The 23,123-nt window shown below is 32.9% G+C and overlaps 1 protein-coding gene across 2 annotated transcripts in view; it reads right to left on the bottom strand.

The window, feature by feature from the left end:
* Window positions 1-23,123, bottom strand: part of TJP1_1 (Tight junction protein ZO-1) — a 32,898-nt gene that overhangs the window by 2,834 nt on the left and 6,941 nt on the right. Inside the window, exons 5-13 of one of the 2 annotated variants that reach the window (XM_051213084.1) lie at window positions 21,935-22,365; window positions 20,256-20,552; window positions 19,400-19,489; window positions 16,483-16,797; window positions 12,772-13,161; window positions 11,314-11,410; window positions 6,437-6,772; window positions 4,164-4,269; window positions 199-556 (exon numbers count right to left, since the gene is read on the bottom strand). In XM_051213084.1, coding sequence (XP_051069020.1) covers window positions 199-556; window positions 4,164-4,269; window positions 6,437-6,772; window positions 11,314-11,410; window positions 12,772-13,161; window positions 16,483-16,797; window positions 19,400-19,489; window positions 20,256-20,552; window positions 21,935-22,365 — 2,420 coding nt within the window. Of the gene's footprint in view, window positions 1-198; window positions 557-4,163; window positions 6,773-11,313; window positions 11,411-12,771; window positions 13,162-16,482; window positions 16,798-19,399; window positions 19,490-20,255; window positions 20,553-21,934; window positions 22,366-23,123 lie in introns of both variants that reach the window. The other variant, XM_051213083.1, reaches the window with a different exon arrangement.

Below are 23,123 nucleotides of genomic sequence, written 5' to 3'. Positions count from 1 at the left end.
TTTGTGAAAGTATATCATAACTTTTGATGGGAAAAAGTAAGAACAACTACTGGGACTTAAAGGTCAAGATAAATAATTTAAGAAATGAAAATTGTGTTGAATATACAATAATCTCCTGTCATTAAAGTTTATGAAATTAAAGCTGAATTCATTTTAAAAACTCTTGAACATTGCATATACACAATTTCTAGGACCTACCCTAATAAATATTTTTTGCAGACCTTCCTCCTCAGAAATAGCGCCTTCGGGAATCCTCAAACAGACATTGTGTTCAGGTATTTCCAAAATTCCACCCTGTGAGCCGAACTCCCCACACTTTTCGGCTAATATTGTTCTTGGTGATGTAGGAAGTGATGAAATACAAGATTGAGGATCAGCTACATTACTAATTAAATCTGCTGATGAAGGCTTTTGCTCATCATTTGTATGGAGATCTGAAGATGTAATATCATCAAAAACTAGTTGGTGTAAAGAAAGAGTTGGGCTGATTGTCGGAGTTTGACCGTCATTTGGTTCTAATTCATTGATTGGGTGGATATTACTAAAACCAGGTTTACTAAACGAATTTAAATGAAACAATAATTCAAACAAATTTCCTATGAAAAGTGATCAAAATTAAAGGATCTTGGATATAAAATAATGGAATGTTGATTAATATCAGTATATGAAATGCGGTCATCATGTCACATACTCTTTGTGACTATATACTGAATGCTAAGTCCACTGTGTTTTCAGATATGAAAATATGAATCTGGTAGAAAAAGTATCATATAATCATGTTTTTTACAGAATCATTGTTTTACTTAGGATTTCACTTCTAGCAAACACTTTATCATCAGTATTTCTTACTATCAGTTAAGAGATTAGTGAATTTAGTAGTTTTGTTCTCTCAACTGTATTAATCAAGATTTATTGATAATGATCTTATCTCGAAAACACAGGACATTCACTTCTGTTTCAAACAGCTTTGTATATTCTACTTAATGTCAACAGTAATTTTAGCTTTATGTATCACAGCTAACCTTGAATTGTAAATGTTTTGCTGAAGTTACAATTTATATTATTTAAGTTTATGTTACGTAAATTGTACTAGACGAATAGATTTTTTATCATGATACAAGAGTTTATACTTAGAGGAGGAAAAAACTGTTTTAATATATTTGTTGATTATCACGTTTTCTATAACAAATTAATACCATTACAAACGATGAATAATAAATCCCTGTTTATGCGCCTACAATTCAGAGAGGATGCGTTTAGTGAGATATTAACTCATAGATTACGCAGGACAATATAACAATCTTTCAACGGCGGAGGACTACGATTAGTGTTTTCTACGTGCTCAATGATGACACTGAGGTTAAAAGATGAATTACCTAGAATGACCACCTCATTTTGTATTTTTCAGTTCGACAGCTCCACTGGAGCAAGTTATATTGGTCGAAGTTCTAGGAATTCACATTTTCCTGCTCATGAACACCTCCCGGCGTGACTAAGCAAAGGTCTGGTGAAGAAAGTGAACAGCTCGATATTGGCCCATTTAGTACAAACTGATCATAAGTGCCAGTATAAACTAATCCTTTTCAATTATTTATAGGGTCAGTAATTTTTTTGCTACAGCTTGTTAGACTCAAAGTCCTACAAACGGCTGAAGCAGTAGCCATCCGGATGAAGAAACTGGAGCTGTGAGTACAGAGGAAATATCTCTAACCATTCCTCCGCCCCTGGCCAACCTCAAGGCCAATTAATCAATAGTAATCTTAGTTACTGAATGGCCTAATTTGGTTATTGTACTTACGACCCTTCGTAGTCAAATGTAATTGTCTCTGTTGTCTTTATTCATAAATCTTTCTATTATTATTATCACTATTATTATCACTACTGGTTAAGCATAATTATTAATCTTCCCAATAAATGATTCATTTATTTCGTATTCATTACACCTTATTATGTCTTACTAATAATTTTTTACACAATATAGTCTTCCATTAAACAGTTGATCGAATTGTAATTGCATTATTATTTCTCACATTCTATCTGATCCATTATTTATTCTGATCGCGGATCATAAAATTTTCACTTAACATATAAGCTGATCTAAGTTAACATTCTATGTGAGTCATACAAACATTAACAATTTTATTCTATTTTGTTTGACAATCCTAAATTCACATACTTTCAACAATTCACTTTACCCTTAACCTGGCCATTTTTCAGATTATCAATTTCGATATATAATTGTAAAACCTGAAGAGAATTTATCGAAAAGAATATTCTTCATCCAAATATTAGAATTTCCATATGATGGTGATCTTTAAACGATTAACATCATTATCATGAGTTTACACAAGAAAAGAAACTGTTATAACGCTCGGTTTTACTTCGTCTATATGTATGGGATGTCAATTTACCTTAGACGAATATCTACACTAGATTCCCTCCCACTATCTATTCTACAGGAGTTTAACACCAATCAGATGAAGAACACGTGATTAGCCTGACTAGAACGTGAATATATTTCCACACCAAAGCCCGACACAATCCCACAACGATGAACGATTAATAATAATTGAGTAATAATAAGGATAGGGGAATATATAACTCATCTAACACCTGTCAAATAATCTTTCACAATACTTATTCAGTCTTGAAGATATATTTTAATAGAAGTTTTTATCTTTTAGTAGAATTTCACTAATGAATTAAACTGACCACATGATCCTAACTTTACAAAGATAAGACCACATTTATTAAGCTGATGAACAGCTATAATTGATCATTTAAACAGCAATTTATTTAATAAATTCATTTCTCACAGTCAACAAAACAGAATTCTCAAGTGAAATAAAATTTTAATGGTTGAGATCATGATTCAATTGAAGCTAAGCCACCATGGAAAACCTAGGAACACTGGACAGCTGTTTCATCCTATTGTGGGACTCCTCGACAATGAAATGAAATTCATGATACAAAATATTCTAAATATAAAGCACAAAGATTAAGTTCTTCTCATTCCCGTTTTTTATTCTCATCATCTTTTCTTGTTTTATTTTGAGCTGTGTTTCGAAAGCATATACATGATGAGATCAAATGCATTGAATCGCTCTAGGTGAATTTATGTATACTAACACAATAGAACTTATAAGTCATAAATATACTAAATAAAAACAGTTTATGAATCCTTGGAACAAACATTAATTATAACAATAAACATCTTCGTGCTCGCTACAAGCTTGTGAAACCATGATAATTAATGGTACATCGTGTTGTTAGTAAATGCAATTGTTTAAGTTGGACAGTTTCATTATGTTACTTTTATTACTATTCTGGAGTATGTCTAAGCTAAATGTTCTCTCCATCATATTGTAAAATAAAATTTTTTCATTTAGTAGTGAATGAAACACAGCCGTAAACAAAGTTGGATAATAAATAAAACCTTCATGTGAACGGAAATAGCAAAACCCATAAGAGCACCCTAATTAAACTTCAATATCTAGGATTAAGTCATGAAATTTTAATACTTGGTTAGAAATAGGTTTATCCTAGTTATCATTTATAAAGTTTAATCAATATCAATATGGTGGTCTAACTTCAATTGACTCATGATTTCAACCTGTGAAATTTCTGAAAATCTCCACAAAACCCATTCTGATAATAATCAACTGCTCACTAGTGACTGACTTCAAGAGGCATTTCCTGGAGTTCTAGTAAGAAGCCGTTACCAGTGGAGTTCAACCAGGTCTGTTTTGAGATATCAGCTCACTGAAGACAATGGTGTACGGTGGCGCAACTTCGTGGATTGGTTGAAGTTAGACAGTAACACCGTTGGATGCCGGTTCAGTGGTCTATTGTTTAGGTGCTCGCGCGCGAGACCAGTAGGTCCTGGGTTCGAATCCTGCGGGATAGTGGATGCCCACCGCTGAGGGGTCCCGTACTAGGTCGAAATGGCCATTCAGTGCTTTCAGGCTTTCCATGGTGGTCTAGCTTCAAGTGACTCATGATTTCAACCTGTCTAATCAATATGTTTATTATTCCAAGGTATTGATTCGGATTCTATCGTTTTGTCATTGTCTGTAAACGTTTCGACAAAAGAAAAACACAGAACAGAACATCTATTTAAATGTAAATAACCAAGAGCATTTACGCAAATTAGCATTGCTTACTTTTCATCAAAGGATTGATCAAATTGTGGATGTTTTACTGACATTGATTCAATATGTAGCCTTAGTGTTTCTAATGAAAATGGCGAAATGTTCATGGATAAAATATCTAATTGTTTGTGAAAGAGAAAAAAATTAAAATAAATTAATCTTATTTTACATACTGAATGATGATTGATTTATCAAGAAAATTTTGGTCAAGTAATAATTTAAATAAGAATAAAGAAACAGTTAATTCAACTTAGAGTTTGTGGGGAATGTTTGTAGTTCAGGAGAATGATTTTAACAAATTTGTATTCTCTAGGCTGAATGGTCTGATTGCAAAGCTTTTTAAATAGCATAATCAGTTGAAACTTTAAAGAAGTGAGTGAGCTATCGCTATTCCTCAACAATTGATTAAAGGTTTGGTTTCTGACCATCTCGATTGGAGAACCTGGCAAAAAAATTGGCTTAGCCGAATAACATTAATTCAGTAGGGGATTGTCGGTCGAAAACTGGTACTTCATGGTCTTCATCAACTTGACATTGATAATACCGCTGAATCAGTTTGTATGTCTACTGAGATTTGAGGAAGATATCATGTTCCGTTTGAAAGGTAGAGTTAAAGGGAAGTTACATAATTAATTAAAAGCTAATAAATTAAGTTTATTAATGAATCACTGGGTCGATTGAGGAACTAAGATGTTAGTGCCGATTACTTCCTGTTAATTACTGGTCATAATTGATTTTGCAAAATATATGAACCAGTTAAAAAATATTTCGCAAACTAGATTTTTTCATAACACACATAATCATGTAAGCTTGAATCCAGTGATCTTAGTAATTAACCGTGTTACGTGTTTTAACCTGGGGTTTGAATTTCGATCCAAAGAACTTGTTCCATTGGTGAGTAGAAAAACATTATCTGAACGACAGAAACTGTATTTGAAGCAATAATAGATTAGGAGGAAGGAAACCTTTATCGGTTATACAGTAATTTATTTTGTATCATACGTTTACACATAGGCCCATCCCCTACTAGACGTCAAGGCTGTTTTGATAACATTAAATAAGGGAAATAAAAAGGCAGTCTATCGATCAATCACGACTCAGTCAACCTGGCCTATGCCACCGAATCGATGTGTCAACCACATACAAGACACAATATATTAATATTTCAGTCAAGTGACAGTGCACATCGGACATTCGATGCGTTTTGTTTCTACGAACAATTTGCAATTTTCCCTACTAAACACAACGAATAGCTCCTTGAATGTAACATACTGAGTTAGTTTCCTTAGAAAGTGCTTTTATATGGAACTTTCAAAGCTCAACACAAGTGATCTTTGTTATCTTGTAACTGTTTAATAAATGTGATGTCAATGATGACGTTGAAATCGCTAACCAGCAAAGCATTCGTGTGAACAGTCAATAAACTATTCATACACAAAGAAAGTTTGTGAGGTTAGCTAAAGTAGCTGTATATATTGCAAGGGTATCACTTGTAGAAACAGACATTCCATACTAATTCTTCAGGTTTATTCGGATTTTTTAGTTTGTCCTATTAGTCCAATAATAATGACTACAATCACTATTGCATCTACTGACCATTCATACCAGGGGAACATTGAAAAGTCGTGACCAAATAAGCATGTGAAATTAATTTTTTTAAAACAGTTAGCAAGGTGCTACACATTGACTGTTCATTCTTGTCACTTACATGTAATTTAAGTTGTGTACCATAAAAAATTCATAGTGATTTTGAATTTACATTGGAAGCTGAATTTTAAATGGATTTCTCTCTGAGAGTTTAACTCGGAAGCAAACCTCTTCAAACAGTGGGATGTTATCTTCTAGGCTACTGTGTGACAATTCAAGGAGCATTAGTTAGTTTTATCCTATTTTTGGAACCCTCATCGATATCGAATGAAACGGGAGAACTTTAAGTTTCACGGCGAGGAAGTTTGGTGCTGGGATGTTAAATAAGAGATCACTCTAAGAAATATTTCAGAGGCTGATCCTAAGTACTTTGTCAAGTAAGACCACGTAATATTGCTAGTTTTAATTAGACAAAACGACAGGTTACATCACAAGGTACAAACATGTGCTCGGTCACAAATTGTTAAATGTTAAATGAAAAGATATTTGATATAGACCAACAGATCATGACTAATATTTCGTTCAAATGAAAGATAAAGTCTACTCTTTGTCTAGAATCCTTACTAAAATCACATTTTTGCAGTTTGATGTAATAATTAAGATCATGTGCAATAATAATAATAATAATACTCTACCACCTATCTGTTCAGTTATTTCTTTGAGTTTAGTTTCTTCTTGATTCGTGGGATTCGCATTATCAAAATTACATGTACAACTATAGTAATCTTTAGTTTTTGATTTAAATGATGTATCTTTATTGGTATTTTCCATCATTTTATTTGCATGACACACCGGCACATGACGAAATGGAGGGGTGCATTTCTTGTCTTCGGGTACTGTTGAACTAACATCATTTCTGACAAAATCATTCATTTCCAGCCTTGTTTCTTTGGTATTATGAGATGAGTGTCCTATTTCCTCTTCCTCACTGCAAATATTGTTATTACAATTTGTTGGTCTCGGTGTTTCTGGATCTAAAATGCAGTCAGACAGCATGTTATGCGTAGCTATGTTGTTATGGTAAAATAAACAAATATAGAATAGTTTATCCAATTTACATATAATTAATTAGGTAATTACAAAAAAAAGAAACGATGAAATAATCCATATAATTTGTATGAATAAGAATTTGCATTTGACCACATTTAGAATGTCAAATATCATATTACTAGTATATCTAATCAATAAAACTGACTCAATTTGTTATGGTTGTTTTTCTAACACTTTTTTTTCTCTCATAAGCAATATTCACCCATTGTAAAGTAAAAAGAATCTATGAAGCACAGACAAAGAAATAATTGCATTTTAGGATTAAAGGGTTAGTTTCGACATCAATAAGACGAAATATTGAGAATTAATGACGAATGGACAACTGCCCTGATTCATGTAGGCGAAACTCATGTCTTATTCAAGAATAAACACCATACAGTTACACTATTATTGTAGTGAAGGAGAACACAGGTGAGGACAACCGAATTATATTTAGCACAAAATTACAGAGTTACTTGGTGAAATAGAAAAAACCATACTATAATACTTAATTTGCAAAATGTTCAATAATTGTCTCGAACTTCGTTGTTCTTGCATTTCCATACCAATTGCTTTCTATTCCCGCCCTTCCTTTCCTGATCTTCCCCATCTTCTGCTGTCAGACATTACATTCCTGACTCGCGTCATATACTATTGCCTTGATTCATTGGAAGTGTACACATGTAAGTGAAACTCATGTCTTATTCAACAATAAACACTATACAGTTACACTACTATGTTGAAACTTAATTGATTACATTTTCAAGTGGAATCATTCAAAGAAATGGCTTGATTCCTATTTATAACCATTTGGGAGTTGCTCACTCATTCCCAATTCATTTGATTCCATAAATTATAATTTCTATTAAAACGTTGATTAGTCCATTTCAAAGCTAGTCATCAGTGAATATATTGATATTATTAAATTAGACATTTCACTAAAGGTTCTATATATAATTCAAAGATAGCAAAAATCTTATTATTGACCAGTCATTCATAAATGCATCCAAGGTATTACGAAAATGTACATAGTTTATCTGTCATCTATTTAATGAAAAGTTTCAAATTTCGAAAAGGATTCTTAAATAATAACAATCTCTCTGCAATGTAAATTCATCCGTGAATGATCTTTTGATCAAGCCATAGTATTCTCATGACTTGTTTAAACAAAGAAAAAAAGATATTTGAAACTTTAAATTACAAACTGATTTTGATTAGATCATAACGCTTTACAATCAAAAAAGTATATTTTCTGGATTTTTTCAACTATTTCGATTACACATTTTTGAGACATATCACATTTCAATAGTTGAGATCATGAGTCAATTGAGGTTAGACCACCATCAAAAACCTGAGAGCACTGGATGGCCGTTTCATCCCTTTGTGAGACTCCTCAGCAGTGCGCATCCATGACCCGCCTCGCAGGATTCGAACCCAGGTTTTACATGGTGGTTTCGCTTTAATCGACTCATGATCTAAACCATTGAAATTACTACAATCTCCACGAAACTCCCTCTAATATTAATCAACATATGCTCACTAGTGACTGGATTCAAGAGGTATATCATGGAGTTCTAGTGAGAGGCAGTGACTAGTAGGGTTTGATCGGGTCTGTTGTGAGATAGTAACTGACTGATGACAACGGTGGATGTGTCGCTCAATTTTCGTGGATTATTTGAAGTTAGACATTAACACCACTGGATGCTGGCTCAGTAGTCTAGTGGTTATTCGCATGCGCGCGAGGCTCCTATGTCCCGGGTTCGAATCCTGCGGGGCGGGGTCGTAGATGCGCACTGCTGAGGAGTCCACAATAGGACGAAACGACCGTCCAGTGCTTTTAGGTTTTCCATGGTGGTTTAGCTTAAAATGACTCGTGATCTCAACTACTGAAATTACTACAATCTCCACAAAACTCCTTCTGATAAATTCAATATTTGTATAGAATTCTTTTATAAACTACAGTAATTCGAATTAAATCATTCAATGAATTTTTAATGTAAATCATTTTGTAAAAGTATCATATCTGATTTTTGAAAGAAAACAAAATGTAAATTATGAATATAAATGTAACCTAGATTACATAAGTTTATTGTAAACTGTATATGGATAAAAAGGAGTAACTTATTATTATACAAATAAGATAGAATAACAGACAAATTTTACAAATCACTTTTTACACAAGTTTTCAGTGGTAAAAGATGAATAAATGTATTCTATCACAAAACGTTTATGTAAATAATAACATTTTAATCAACTATATATTTCTGTTACATAGAGAAATGAATAAAACCGATAAGGTTTACTAATTCAGTGGTATTGTAATTGATGCAAAGCGTATAGATTTTGAATGTGACATTATATAATACAGTTTTGTGCTTGATTAGCTAAGTTATACATCTGAGTAAGACATTAATTTATAGAAAACTATATTTGGAAATGTTGAATGGATATGATTATAACTGATGATAAAATAGATATTTGAGTTGTGATTTATCCAGTTTGCTTAGTGAATTACCTTATAGAATCAAATACATTTCTATATAATTATAACAATACAACTACTTTCAAAGTTTAACAGTTTTCCCATTATCACAATTGATTGATCACTGGGTGGCGATCAATTTCATGCGTGTCTAGTCCTTATTAGTGCAGATCGAATGCTATTGACCACGTTGCAATGTGGCCACCAGTCTAGGTGACTCGACATTGCGGGCACTATATATTGAGATTAGATGGTGGTTGGAGGTAGTCAACAGTAAACCGTGGATCCGGGTTTCCTGTCGACTACCTCCAAACATCATCTAATCTCAGTTTTCCGATTAACCTTAAACTCATATAAAAAAAGCCATCATGAACATTTTAATAATCGTAGCTTTGAACTACAAATTAGTTTAATTAAAAAAAATGTGTAGACTTTCGAATTTCGGCTTAGTCAATTAAATATAACTTAAATACTAGAAAAAATGAAAGTAATGAATTCAGTTTCTTGCTAGGCTATGAATGTACACTATAGATGAAGTTTAAATTAGAACAAACCAGATTTCTAATAATCTCCAGTTTTCGTTGATCCTTAATTTGACATTAGTTCAACAGGTATCTTTGAAATAAGCTATTTCTTTCTGAAAATGTACTTAAACGTTTCATGTTTCATTTTGAAGACAGAACATTCATCAAATTAATATCAAAAGAAAGACAAATTCAAAGATCTTCCATGGGATTCAGTACTTTCAATAGGATACAGTCATATCTGCTATTATTGATGCAAACTAGCTAGACAGAATGAAATATTTTTTGGACGATAGTCAAACTGAAGTTGAAATAAAAATATAATCTTTATTGTTTAATGTATGAAGTATTCTTTGCACTAGTTGATCACTGAGAAGTAATTAATATCATATTTTTATGTTGTGCGGTGTCCTAATCTGAAAGTGATACTCTTCTTGACCCCGAGAGAGAGAATAAAGCGTATTATTGACCGACTGAATCAAGTATTCATTGTTTAGATATAAAAGTCATATTTTTGAACCAATGTGATGTGTTTCACTCCTTAGAAAGAATGCCATATCTTAACAGGTAGCGTGCACCGACCATTTGGTCTATATCCGACTGGCCCACTGTATCACATGTTGTTGAGCTTTTAAGGCTGATCAAATTGCAATCTGGCCACTAGTTTTAATGATTCATATTTACAGTTTACTTGGTTTAATTTTAATTATTTTGTATGAACATCAGAAAGTCTTTAATTTACGTTTCACGAGAGTTGGTACCTGACACCAAAGTGTCTCTCATTGTGAAACCAGATGATATAGGTCAGTAATCAGCTGCCTAAAGATTTCAGGAATTTTTACAGATTGCTCCGGGTTGTCAAATATATAACCTGATTTATTCAGGTGCAGATTTCGTTAAAAATTTTTAACCACTTCAAGCAAAATTACAGCTGAATTCAGAAGTCATTCCCAATCTGTGTAAACTTAAAATTAATCTTGTAATTTTTAATCAGGTTTATTGTAAGTTTTTCAAAACAGCAAGTTAATTCACAATAATTTAAATATAAGATTTTTAACAGGAAACTTTTACGCGGGTATTTTATTCCAAAGCAACATCTTTATTTACATGTTAACATTTAACAACTACTGCATTCATTTCCACCGACAGTTGAAGTAGTCAAAAAATCATTATATTTCATCAGATATGTGATTAACACCTAAATATATAAATTAGTCAAGTGTTTATAAGAATGCAGTGGTTCGTGAATAGTGCCATCAAAAACTTACTCATGATAACCTATGTTTAGTTGGCATTAGGTTAAACTATATATCATCAAGCTATTTAGCTCTGTTAAAGTGAGAAAATCCAATTAAATACTGGCTTGGTATCAAGTGAGATATCCATAGCCTAAAACACATAAAGTCTTACGCCCCAATAAAAAAATACTATCTGTTAAACTAAACAGAATATGATGTGATACGACTATGAAGATTCATACCACTCATTGTAACGACGTCATCGCCTCCTTCTTGTTCTTCATCAATTAACTCATTGATTTTTAATTGACCAATTTCTGATTCCTCACCAATCCATACCTTTTAGCAATACAAACAAATGAATATACTTTGAGAAATCCAAAAACAAAGTGCAAAATATAACTCAAAGTACTCTACCATATTCGTAGATTATTAGAATTGATACGATTGGTCTATTTTGGATAACCAACACCATTAGAACAATGACATTATAAATACTGATGAAACATTTTGTGGTAATCAAATTGATTTGAATGTAATATTCGCTATAAAGTGACATCATTTGGGGTGTCATTAAAATCAGAGAGCAATAGCCAACTATGTCATACCAAACAGTTAATACTCATTATGGGACCTGCGAGTGCAAACTTTTGAGGAGTTTCCTAGTCAGGCAGAACAGCTACCTAGTACTCCCTAGTTTTTAACAACACAACTGATATCAATCAGTAATGAATACAAGCTACAAATAACAAAATAACACTAATTACTTGATATTTTTATTCCTCTAGAAACCCTAGACAGAGGTTACTCATTAAAAATTACAACTCATCAACAAACATTTTATCTAGTTTTCAAAAAGTGTCATGATTTCTAAAATATTACTTTCTCAATACATTCTCAAACTATATTTAAAACCAAAATTTAAAGCAAAATGCTGATTTACATTCGTTTGTGACCAAAATAATAGAATTTTAATTTGTCAAAAGTAAATCATCTCTGGTGCTTGAAGCTTGTACTTCCCAAATGCTGAAAAGAAATGATTGGATCGACTTAAAAGATGATTATTTCTAAAAAAAATTTAATGATTTCTATGATTTCGCAACAAAAATTATTGATAGATGAAAATCAACCGGCTCGATTCTATGTATATATTATTTGGTGATGCTAAAATAAAGAAGACAATTACAAGCTATTCGATTACATATTCTAACAGTTAAGGTTAGTGCATTTTTAGCAGTTCAAATTACTACCCATAATTTAGAACTATTAAAGAAATTTTGACGAAGTGCCCGCACACGACCCTATCGATGACAAAACCCAACACCTTCAAGTCTCATGGACAGCGCTTTACCCTAGTACCACTGAATCAGTATCTAAATATATGCATATTAAGCTTCAATAAAGGTTCAGTTTTAGATTCTATGTTGGTTGATGACGCATATGGCTGAAGATTCTCATACTAGGATGGAACGACTGTCTATTGCTTTCTGGTTTTCAGTTTTCGTTTAACTTAGATCAGTTCGTGGTGGTGAATAAGAAATTCGGAAATCTTTACAAACTCATGACAATTTGCTTAATCATTAGTTTATTCACTTCGAGTGATTAGGAAAGCTAGTAGTGAATAAAAATATTTCTTTAACGATAATAAAATGTCTTAAAAGTTGTAAACGCAAATAAATAAAGACGAAATTCCTGATTACCGGTGAGTTTTGCTGATGTCTTATAACTTCAGATAAATTTCGTAACCACTCAATTTCTGAAAAAGAATTTTCCTTTGAAGTAATGTTTAACAGTGGCACAGTATCGGTGATAACATGTGATTTATATTGACGTAAATAAATTACAGAATTCCATAGAGTTGTAACCATCTCTTTGATTGTAGGACGTGTACGACTGGATACTCTTGATGGAATGAATAAAGCACTTGATGTTTTGTTAAATTGCCAATAGTGTTTTAATAAAACTTTTAGTTGATACTCAGATGATGGATTAATTAATATCACTATTGGAGGGACTCCGAGAAGGGTAAGCCGTTCAATAGCTGTTGGGCCAATATCCAGAAGGCAATGGTAACCTCTTTTCATGCACTCCTGTTTAATAACATGGAAAGAGAACATTGCTCGTTATAATAATCTGAAATAACTATAATCATTGAAATAATTCGTTTTAACAGTCTTTTGCCTTTTAATAAATTACTGTAAAACTATCTCAAACACAAACCCGATCCTTAGTAAACTTATGTAGTTGAATATTAAACAAGGTGAAGACGTTACAACGACGAAATGTTTTTTTACCAACGAAATGGTTTATCAGAGCGATACACAATTGTATTTGTATTTATTATTTACATATGGCGGTATGTAATAAAAATAAAGAATTAATACATCATTAACATTAAATGATATCGTCAATACGAAAACTTTCTTTGTAGAAAAGTTTTTATTGTGCCTAATGAATCAGTGAGTTTCTTAAGTTGTCACTGAACATTTTTATGAAACGAATAGTTTTGTTTCGGTAAATAAAAAAATTGTACTCATTTCGTGTCTAGAAAGAATACAGTTTTTCACTGGATAACTGTATTCGCCTACGGATAAGCGGTCAGTAAGTAGGAGTATCAGTTAGATTACTTAAATCGTAATTTATAGATTTCATTAATAATCGCGTACCTACAAAACAAATTAGTAGAAAAGATATGACATAATTATTCACACAGTAGTGAAGTAAAAATATGTCAAGTTTACTTTTAATCCGCTGACTGCTCAAATTTCAATCACCAAACAGTCCGTGGATTATTCAGTTTTTGTGTAATACCATATTGAAATTTCATATAAGAACTATGGTTTCTGGAGGTCCCATCATTTTGCAGATGATGATAAGCTATTATCAAGCTAAAAATATTTGAACTAAAAGGTCAGTCAGTCAGTAACAACGTAGAACTTCGTACGTACGTACATCAGTTCGAGTTGCCATACCATATTAGCACAGAGATGCAATCGTCGATTCAAATCCCGTAGTGGTAGAAGTAGTAAGAGTATAAAAAGTATTCGGAAAGATTAGGGTTTGGAGATGTTATTCAAGAAGTACAATCCAGTGAAATAAATTTGGAAAGAGGAAAAAAGGTACATGAAGTACTCAAAAGATTAGAATTTGGGAGAACACAAAGAGTGGATGCACCTGCGCTATTACAAACGATTTTGAGCCATGTCATTCAAGGTCTCCAACCATCGGTTGCTATCATCTCGTGGTTCATAACCAGGTAATCTACACCTATCAACATGACTCAGTCCACTTGTCAGTGATTTCATGGATTTGTGCCATGTTTTGGTCTGGCCGCCCCTAGCTTTCTTCCAACCTACTCATACACCATTGAACATCGCACATCGGGGCAGTTGGTGGTTGGACATACGTAACACGTGTTCAAGCCATCTCAACTGATGAAGTTTCACTACCTCATCAATTGATTTTCCATCCTTACCTATTACCCGTTTCCTAACAACTGCGTTACTTACTCAATGGTCCCAGGATATACGAGCAATGTTTCGAAGACACCTATGATCGAATACTCGTAACCTACGAATATCCTCTACTCTTACCGGCCATGTTTCACTGCCATTAAGTAGGACTGAACGAACTGCTGCGCAGTAAACACGTCCTTTGATTGGTAGACGGATATTTCGTCTATGCCATAAATGACGCAAGTTGGCAAAAGCTAGTCGAGCCTTCTGTATCCGTGCTGAGATTTCGTCACACACCAGACCACAAGGGCTGATGAAACTTTCAAGATAAGTCAAGCGATCGACACGCTCAACTACTTCACTCCCTGTCATTATTTCGGGTGTCGATGCAACCCAATCCTGAAGCAACATTTTGAATTTCCAGGGGGAGAATCGCATGCCGAACATGCTAGCATTGTTGCTTAGAGTGGTCAGAAGACTCTGTATTTTTTGAGCGTCTTCACAAAATAGAACTATGTCACTGGCATATTCTAGGTCAATAAGTGAATCTCCCGGTAGAAGTTCAACCCGTAGAAATCTAGATGAAGAAAGTGTCATCTCTAAAAGCACGTCAACGACAAAGGACTTTCTATACGATAGGTAATTGAGATACCCGGTTAAATATGAATGATCATTCCGGATTTTGGTTTATTTTAAGATTTTTTAGAAGTTGAATGACAGGAAACATTTGGCAAGAATGTTGACATACTCATACTCATCTTTCCAGATGAACAGTGAAAGGTATCATTAAATCATATTACAACTACAAATTAATTATTGTTTATGAGGAAGTGAATATAACTGCAGAGTTTTTTTTAAATTATACTTTGTAATGAAGTGAACCACTAATAAGTATTTTAAACGAAATACTGCTAAACAGTATCTACTTAAAAGTGATAAGTTCGAACCATTATCTAAATATGCATTGTTACTTTGACTGTCCTCACCAAACTGATTTTGATCAGCTTGGAATGAATTTTGCTAGAAAGTAGAGATATTTTTATTTGCATATCATTTGCAATCATAGAAACTATAGTTTTTGTTTTAAATATGTGTAACATTTGCTCAAGGAGCCAAGTTTCATAAATTATTTGAGAAGTATTGGACAATCTAATTAAAGTCATACAAAACTGATGAAATAATGTTGTACGAGCTGTTTGAAAATACTTAATAAGTAGTTGTTCATCAGGTATTGTAAAAAATGTCAGAAAACAGTTCATAGATGAATAAAGAATATAGCGTTTAAAGTGAATAGCAATGGACTGATTATTCAATACAAAAGCATTAGGAGGCAATTAAGTTTAAGCGTAAATAAGGCAAATTAATCCAGTGTCTTGTAGTAGGTCAAAATTTCTGAATAAACTCGCAAAGACCTTCTGCACAATCAATGTTGGACAGCAACTAACAGTGGAATCCAGATGGCTCGTTTCGTTCAATTTAGGACTTATTGGCTGGACTTTTCTGCAACCCAGGGTTTATATTCGACTGAAACTCAGAATATTACACTATTAACGCTCAACGAATTATCTACTGAGCTTCTGAGTTCAAATAGCGACTAGCTTGTGCAATGATTCCGCATTTCACTAAAATGTTTAGCTAAATGGTAATATCGAGTCAATCTACTGAGGATGCATATATGTTAATAGATTCTGATCAGTTCTATGTACTAACATCAACAACGGAAGATAACAAACCCTTACTAGTAAAATGAATTTTGTATCATTGAATTCCCATTTATATCGCTTCTTTTACTCCTTTTTTTGGAAATTTGTCTATACTTATCAACGTGTCTTAATGGATTTCAGAGTTTGAAACACTTACACAGTTGTTCAGTGGTTTGATGTTCTCAAAGACGATTTAAAGATAATTCTAAATTTAACTAGAATTAAAACACAATTCAGTAGTAAAATAACTTACATTTATTGCACTCAATCTTATCAAACCTAATGGTTTATTATTGTTACTATTTTCTTCATTTATTGAATAGCCGTTATTACTGTTAGTGATATTGTTAGATGTAAAAGATGAACTAATCGGTGGAATAATGAATTTAATCGGTTCTTCAATGGAATAATCCACTTTAGTTGGTATTATGGATGACATTTGTGTGAGGCGTTGCCGTGCCAATTCACATAATGGACCAAAAATTACAACTGGCCGAGGGAAAGGAAATTTATCCAGTTGTATAACTCTTTCATATGGTGGGGGAGAAAATGATTCCTGAGGATTCTCCTAATAATATAAAAAAATTGTCAACACAGTAACGATGTGATGCATTTGCCAAATCTGTGACTAACCATGCCTAACTTTTCATGATCAATAGCAAACATAGAAACGAACATACAGTAACCTTTCTTAGTTCCGAATATTTGATAGAATACTTTACCAAAGAGTTTCAGATTATTTCTCTTCTACTTATCAGACGCTATTGAGATTTACTCAAAGAAACATAATTTGTGAATTCAAAATACGTTTATTCAGATTCTTTATACGCCTTTGCCTATAACAGAGTCAAACCACTCCTAACCAAGTTGGCTACGTCAAAAGGTGTCATAAACCACAACCACTAACCCCTTTTAAACCTATCTTTGACCTCTAGATTTCTAGTTGTAAATTTGTATTTTGTAATTCACATAGTGTTACTGTAGTGAACAAGAACACCAGTGGGGACAATCGAATGTATTTGACACAAAATTACAGGACTTGCTAATATAATCTAACAATCATATGGTAAATGCTTAATTTGCAAAATGTCCATCAGTTGTCTCAAAATGACTCAGACTTCATTGTTCTTGCATTTTCACACAAATTGCATTCTGTTTCGATTCTTTACTGTTCGATCCTCTTGTCTCTCTGCTGCCAGACATTCTGTTCACGACTAACATCATATACTACTTATGTCAATATAAGTAGCACACACCACATTACTACTATTATTATTACAATAATCCGAGATAGCATAACTTCTATTTCGTGTTATATTAGAATATTTTTTACTGTACAAATTATAACTCACCACCTTATAGCCTTTTTCACCACTTCTACTATGAACTGTAAGTTTTATAAGTAGTATTTTGTAGGTGTTATCAATATTAATTTTATCACTTTCAATGTTAAACACTGACTGATTTACCTAAAACTGGCATATCTATGCCTTGCACTGTATTTTGTAATGCAGTCTATATATTTATAACTGTGTAGCTTAAAGGTGGAGATAGTGGAAACGTCTCTCTCTTCAGACTGTTTTTCAGTTCTAAAAGTGTGATGATTCTGAATCAAATTGAGTGACTTCAACAAATTGACTTGTTAAATGAACATGGTTCGTATAATCGTTCAATGAATTATCCTAAATATTACGTAAACAACTAACTTCAAAAAACTAACTTATTGTTAAAAACACACATCGGTGGCTGGGGATATTGGATGACATAGCTTGGATTTATTCAGTGACCCAAATTCATACACTATAACTTACGCTAAATATTGAGCTCTAGTTTTCCCCTATGCGAACATTTTTGCTAAGCGTCTTTGAACCATATTCCCAACATTTAGTCATTTTCATTTTTCCTAAGGTATTTGGATCTCCTTCACTATTCATCTTATCATTTCCATTTGATTTTGCTAATGTGGTATGACAACTTGGGTCAAACCATATATGTGTCATGATCTAAGCTGATTATGATTGGCTGACCTATTTTATGACCCTTTTTACACCGGAATGAGTTTGTAGTGCAGATGAACCTTTAGTGGAGACACTCAAATAAAATCATACTTCGTTTATTACGGCTGTTTATATTTTCCTCGAAGATTTGTAGACAAATTATCCTTAATTAAACTCGAAACTTTAAACTTGCAAATCTCAGCGACTAACAGCAAAAATGGATTATAGTGGAAAGGTCTAATATTTCATGATTCGTAGAAGTAATCAAAATAACAATATTTAATGGCGAAAATCATCCACATATTAATCGAGTCCATGAAACTACTTATGTGAGTTGATTTGTCTAGATTTACATTCGTTTTATTTTATTGACATATTTAGGATTATATTTTTTTAGTGAATATAATTAATAAGGGAGATTTACGTACACCAGACGGGTAGAGGAAGAAATGAAATCCATTTGTTAAAACGTATAGCAAATAGAGGTACTGCGTAGTTGTTCAATTGTAATACTATCAGATATTTTATTTATTTATCTATTTATTTGAACACATAAATACTGGTACAAGAGGGCACCAAATATATATGCGCCACACTTTGTGTGAGGGCTGTGATACTGCCCGGGTATCTAAACCGAAACAGGTGGTTTTCTTAGGGGCCACACCCCAAGCCTTTGACCTAAAGGTCTAACCCACAAGGCGGTGGGGCATCGTGAGGAGATGCAGTCCCATAGTAGCCGGTGACCAAAATTGAACTCTCCATGTCCACCAACCCGTTTAAAGCACCGGACATTCGCTTATGGTCCTCTCACTTTCGTAAACAACACCCCCGCCACGAGAAGGCAGTGAGTAGGACTTCCCTGGCAGAGGCTGTGAACGCGTGGCCGTGTGAGAGCATTTCGAGAGGGAGGGAGGGCCCACCCCACTCTCGGCCATACCAGGGCATATATGAAGTATATTTATTCTAAAATGTAACTCACTTCATTATGAGGTTGTTTTACGGTAACAATCAAATGATTATAATCGTATCCCAGTCAAATATTTTGACATTATCATTCAGTGGGTATTTTTACGTTTTATTATAGCTTTAGTCATAAAGGAGCTTCAAATAAAATTTAATTCAAATTAATAACCATATTTGTTAACTCATTCAAGTTATTTCAATCGCAATTACCTGAAACTGATTAGTTGAAATAAAACGTTGCGCTCTTTGTTCGTTTGGTATAAGACCAATACTACTGGTATTCGGATAAACTTTTGTTGCCTATAAAATTTGTTTTTAAAAATAAAATTTTAATATCTTATTAGGACAGCTCGATATTTTCTTTCAAAACAACACTATAAAAGGAATGTTTAGATAATATATATCATTCATACGTGATCTGTTTAATAAATAAACGAACCGAGATACTAAAGTTGTCAGCTATGATCAGTTGTTGGACTCCTGAGTCAAAGTGAACATCAAGGGTCTTATGTCTTTTATGTCTTCGAATCCCCGATGTCTGGAAGATTCTTGACTTAACGGGCTAAAGACAATCGTCTGTTAACAGGAGTCCTCAAGAAGAATGACACCAACAAAATCTATTCTGTTTGTCAGGTTCGTTCTGGTGACATAAGATCACAAAAATCACTGAATGCATAACAAAATATAGAAATGTAAGATAATAAAACTTAAATTCGGTTGTATGAGTTTGAGTCTTTCCGTTGTTAGTGTCGAAGAATGCAATAAATCAGTTTCCTTTGTATATGTGCATCCTGACCTCACTACTTCTATATTGCCAACAGTCACAAGCACCTATATGCATAGACGGATAGTGGTTATCAGTAGCTATCAATACTTGGCAGCTAAGTGAATGACGCAAAAGGCACTAGGTTATAGTCCTGAAGTGGACATTAACGTCAGGATATAGGAGGATTCAGTTGATCAACCGCAGACAGGACGAAAAGCGTGTCCTGGATTCCAGTACTAGACACTACCCATCTCTGCCTAAAGATTAAATTGTTATAAAACAAGTCAATGTTCAACTTACCAGCCACGTTCCAAGTGCATTATCCAATAGGGTATCATGAACATGAAATATATCCCCTTTTACTATAAAAAGACCAGAATATTTAACAGATGACATTAGTGCAGAAGAACCAGAAATATATTGATTCATATTAAAATAAGCCCTTACATAGAAGCTTTCATGAGGAATTTCGCTTTTAAGCATCTTATGATATGACGACGGATCACGGAGTAGTTCAAGTATCATTTTGTTCTCACTAGCCATAAGAGCAAGAAATACTTCCTCTTTAGTCCATCCTTTTAGATCTGTACCATTTAACTGAAAAAGGTGAAAATAAAATACAATAATAGAACATATAGATATTTTGTTTAGAAAAAGAGTATTTGAATTTATTTTGTTGGTAGTAGATAATTTTACTGGCGTGTTCTCTGAGCTAGATAGTTTATCTGTGAAGCTTTCATTGTCATTGTGGACAATAGAATCAGTGCCAATGTTTAATTAAAGTAAGAGAATTCATCTGTGAGGAAGACATTAAGTGAGATTTTCAGACATTCCTGAACGTAAGGAATTTAACTTGTAAAATGCAAACGGCGAGTGCAAATTCGGCATTTAATATTACATTTAAATGGTGTTAAAAAATAAACTGAGAAATATATGTTGCAGTCAAGTTTATACATACGGGATACTATGAAGATGTATTTCTTAGGTATAATTATATTGTGAGGAATTTTGTTAACACATTAGAAATAGTTTACAATATTTGTATAAATCAGCACCAATAGAACGTTCAGTACCAGTAAATACAAAAAAAGTTTTTGTAAAATTTACACCTGACTTATAGGTTGTATTGGAATTTAGGATGAGTAGTTAGTCTTATTTGAAACCACTTGACTGGATGTATATGACTCCCAAGGTTGAAATTTTTTACACTGCATAATTACCTTATTGAAGAATTGAGTGCTCAATAGAACAGTGAAAGTTTGTGAATGAAGCTAACCTTTATCATGTGTCAATGTGTGTATTTCTTCTTTATCAATATATCATGCTGTTGGTATATAGGTTCCTTGAGAGACTAAACAAATCCAGTCTTGAATACCAATATCGCATAAATATAAACACATTAAACTAATAATAAATATCATACAATTTGAGCAATTCGATATCTGTCGTGACTCAAAAGTCTTTAGAATAACGCTCTAATGTTTGCAACGATGTGCACTGCATTTAGGCTTCACTGTCAAAATAAACTTTTGGGAGTAATTAAATTTAATGGATGTGTTTTAAGTTGAAAGAAGCGTGAACTCTGTACTATAGATGTTAATTGCCATCCAAAACATAATTAATGTTATTCTATTTTGTTGGAAGTATCTTAAACTAATAAGTAGTGTAATCTTTTTGATGAGACAATAATATATGGATGAATCAATGAAATTAATGATAGAAAGCCTTCAATTTTGGCGCAAGATGTATTCATTGATGTAGTGAAATAACATTTCGGCTGATGTCAGTTCGTGATGAAAATCCTTACTCCAATTCCTAACCTTAAATTCTTACTCTAAATCCTACTCCCAATTCTTCATACTAATTTATAACTCTTTTGAATTTAGTAAGCGAGCCGTCTCAAGATCACTTCAGCACAGCTCATAGGTCGTCCATAAATTATAGTCTTATCATATATTTTTTTACAAAACTTAGCTTACTTTTACTAGTTTGTCACCCTCACTAATTCCTGCTTGGTCAGCTATAGAATCAGGAATCACTTTGCTTACATACACTCCTTTTGTATTACCTCCATACAATATCAAGCCAATATCACATTTACCCTGGTTTAGTTGAAGTGTTACTTTTATATTTTTAGGTGAGTTAAACATATTCAACAGTTGTTCTTTGTCTTCTTTCAATAAATTTGAACAATGCTGACCATTTAATTCTCGTGAATGGATATTTGACATTTTATGTAGTTTTATATTTGGATTTGATTCTAAAAGTTCATTATTTTTTATGCTGGATACATTATGTTGTATACAGTTGTGTTGAATTGGGTTTTTACAAATATTGGAAGTATTCATTTGAGATTGTATCCAATTGTTAGAATTTTTGACAAATGGATTCTCAAAGTTACTATTGTGAACTATCGATGAGTATGATGAAAATATGTACAAACAACAATGAACAGTATAAATATTCGTATAGAAAAATATAGTGAATATGCTCATATTCCATTAAAAAATTAATAAAAATAACATTACATGAACAGATTCAACAGGTTATTTCATGAATCCAACTCATTACTTCAGTTGATTGAACTTACGAAATTCAGTTCTGTAGATTAGCCTAAAAGCATTCGCTTTCAATTAGTCATCCAAAGTTGATGAAATGAATCAATATTAATAAGTTGTCTTCGAAACAAATGAAGTGTTTTAGATGAAATAATACATTTTTTGTCTTGAAATATTCGGCCTTTCAAACTACCCAATTTACTGCATTTTTGAGAATAACTGAGTAATGTTATTAGTCTTTAGACAAAACGTACATTCCAAAGGAAAAGTATATTAGTTGTATTTAATTGAGCTGTTCTAGGTTATCTGTAGATTAAACTAATCTCTATAGAATTCAATGAAACCCTAATAGTCAGCCCACTAGTATCTTACTTCATAATATTCTTGAAATCCTTGTGAGAAATCGTGACTGGTGAAGTTTGGATATATTAAAAGTGAAACGGTTGTCACTAATTGTGTTGAACGATCGTTGAGCTCGATGCTTACGACCTGAAGGACTTGATCTATTCAAATCACTGTTAATTTTAACACGTACAAGAACAAGATGAAATATTTGTTTCTTATCGTTGATTTTGAGTTTGAACTAGAATTGAATAGAAATCAGACATAG

Source organism: Schistosoma haematobium, chromosome 3 (genome assembly GCF_000699445.3).
Source record: "Schistosoma haematobium chromosome 3, whole genome shotgun sequence".
NCBI classification, from domain to species: Eukaryota; Metazoa; Platyhelminthes; class Trematoda; order Strigeidida; family Schistosomatidae; genus Schistosoma; species Schistosoma haematobium.
Note: the sequence above shows the minus strand (reverse complement) of the source record. Positions and strands in the feature narration are given on the sequence as shown.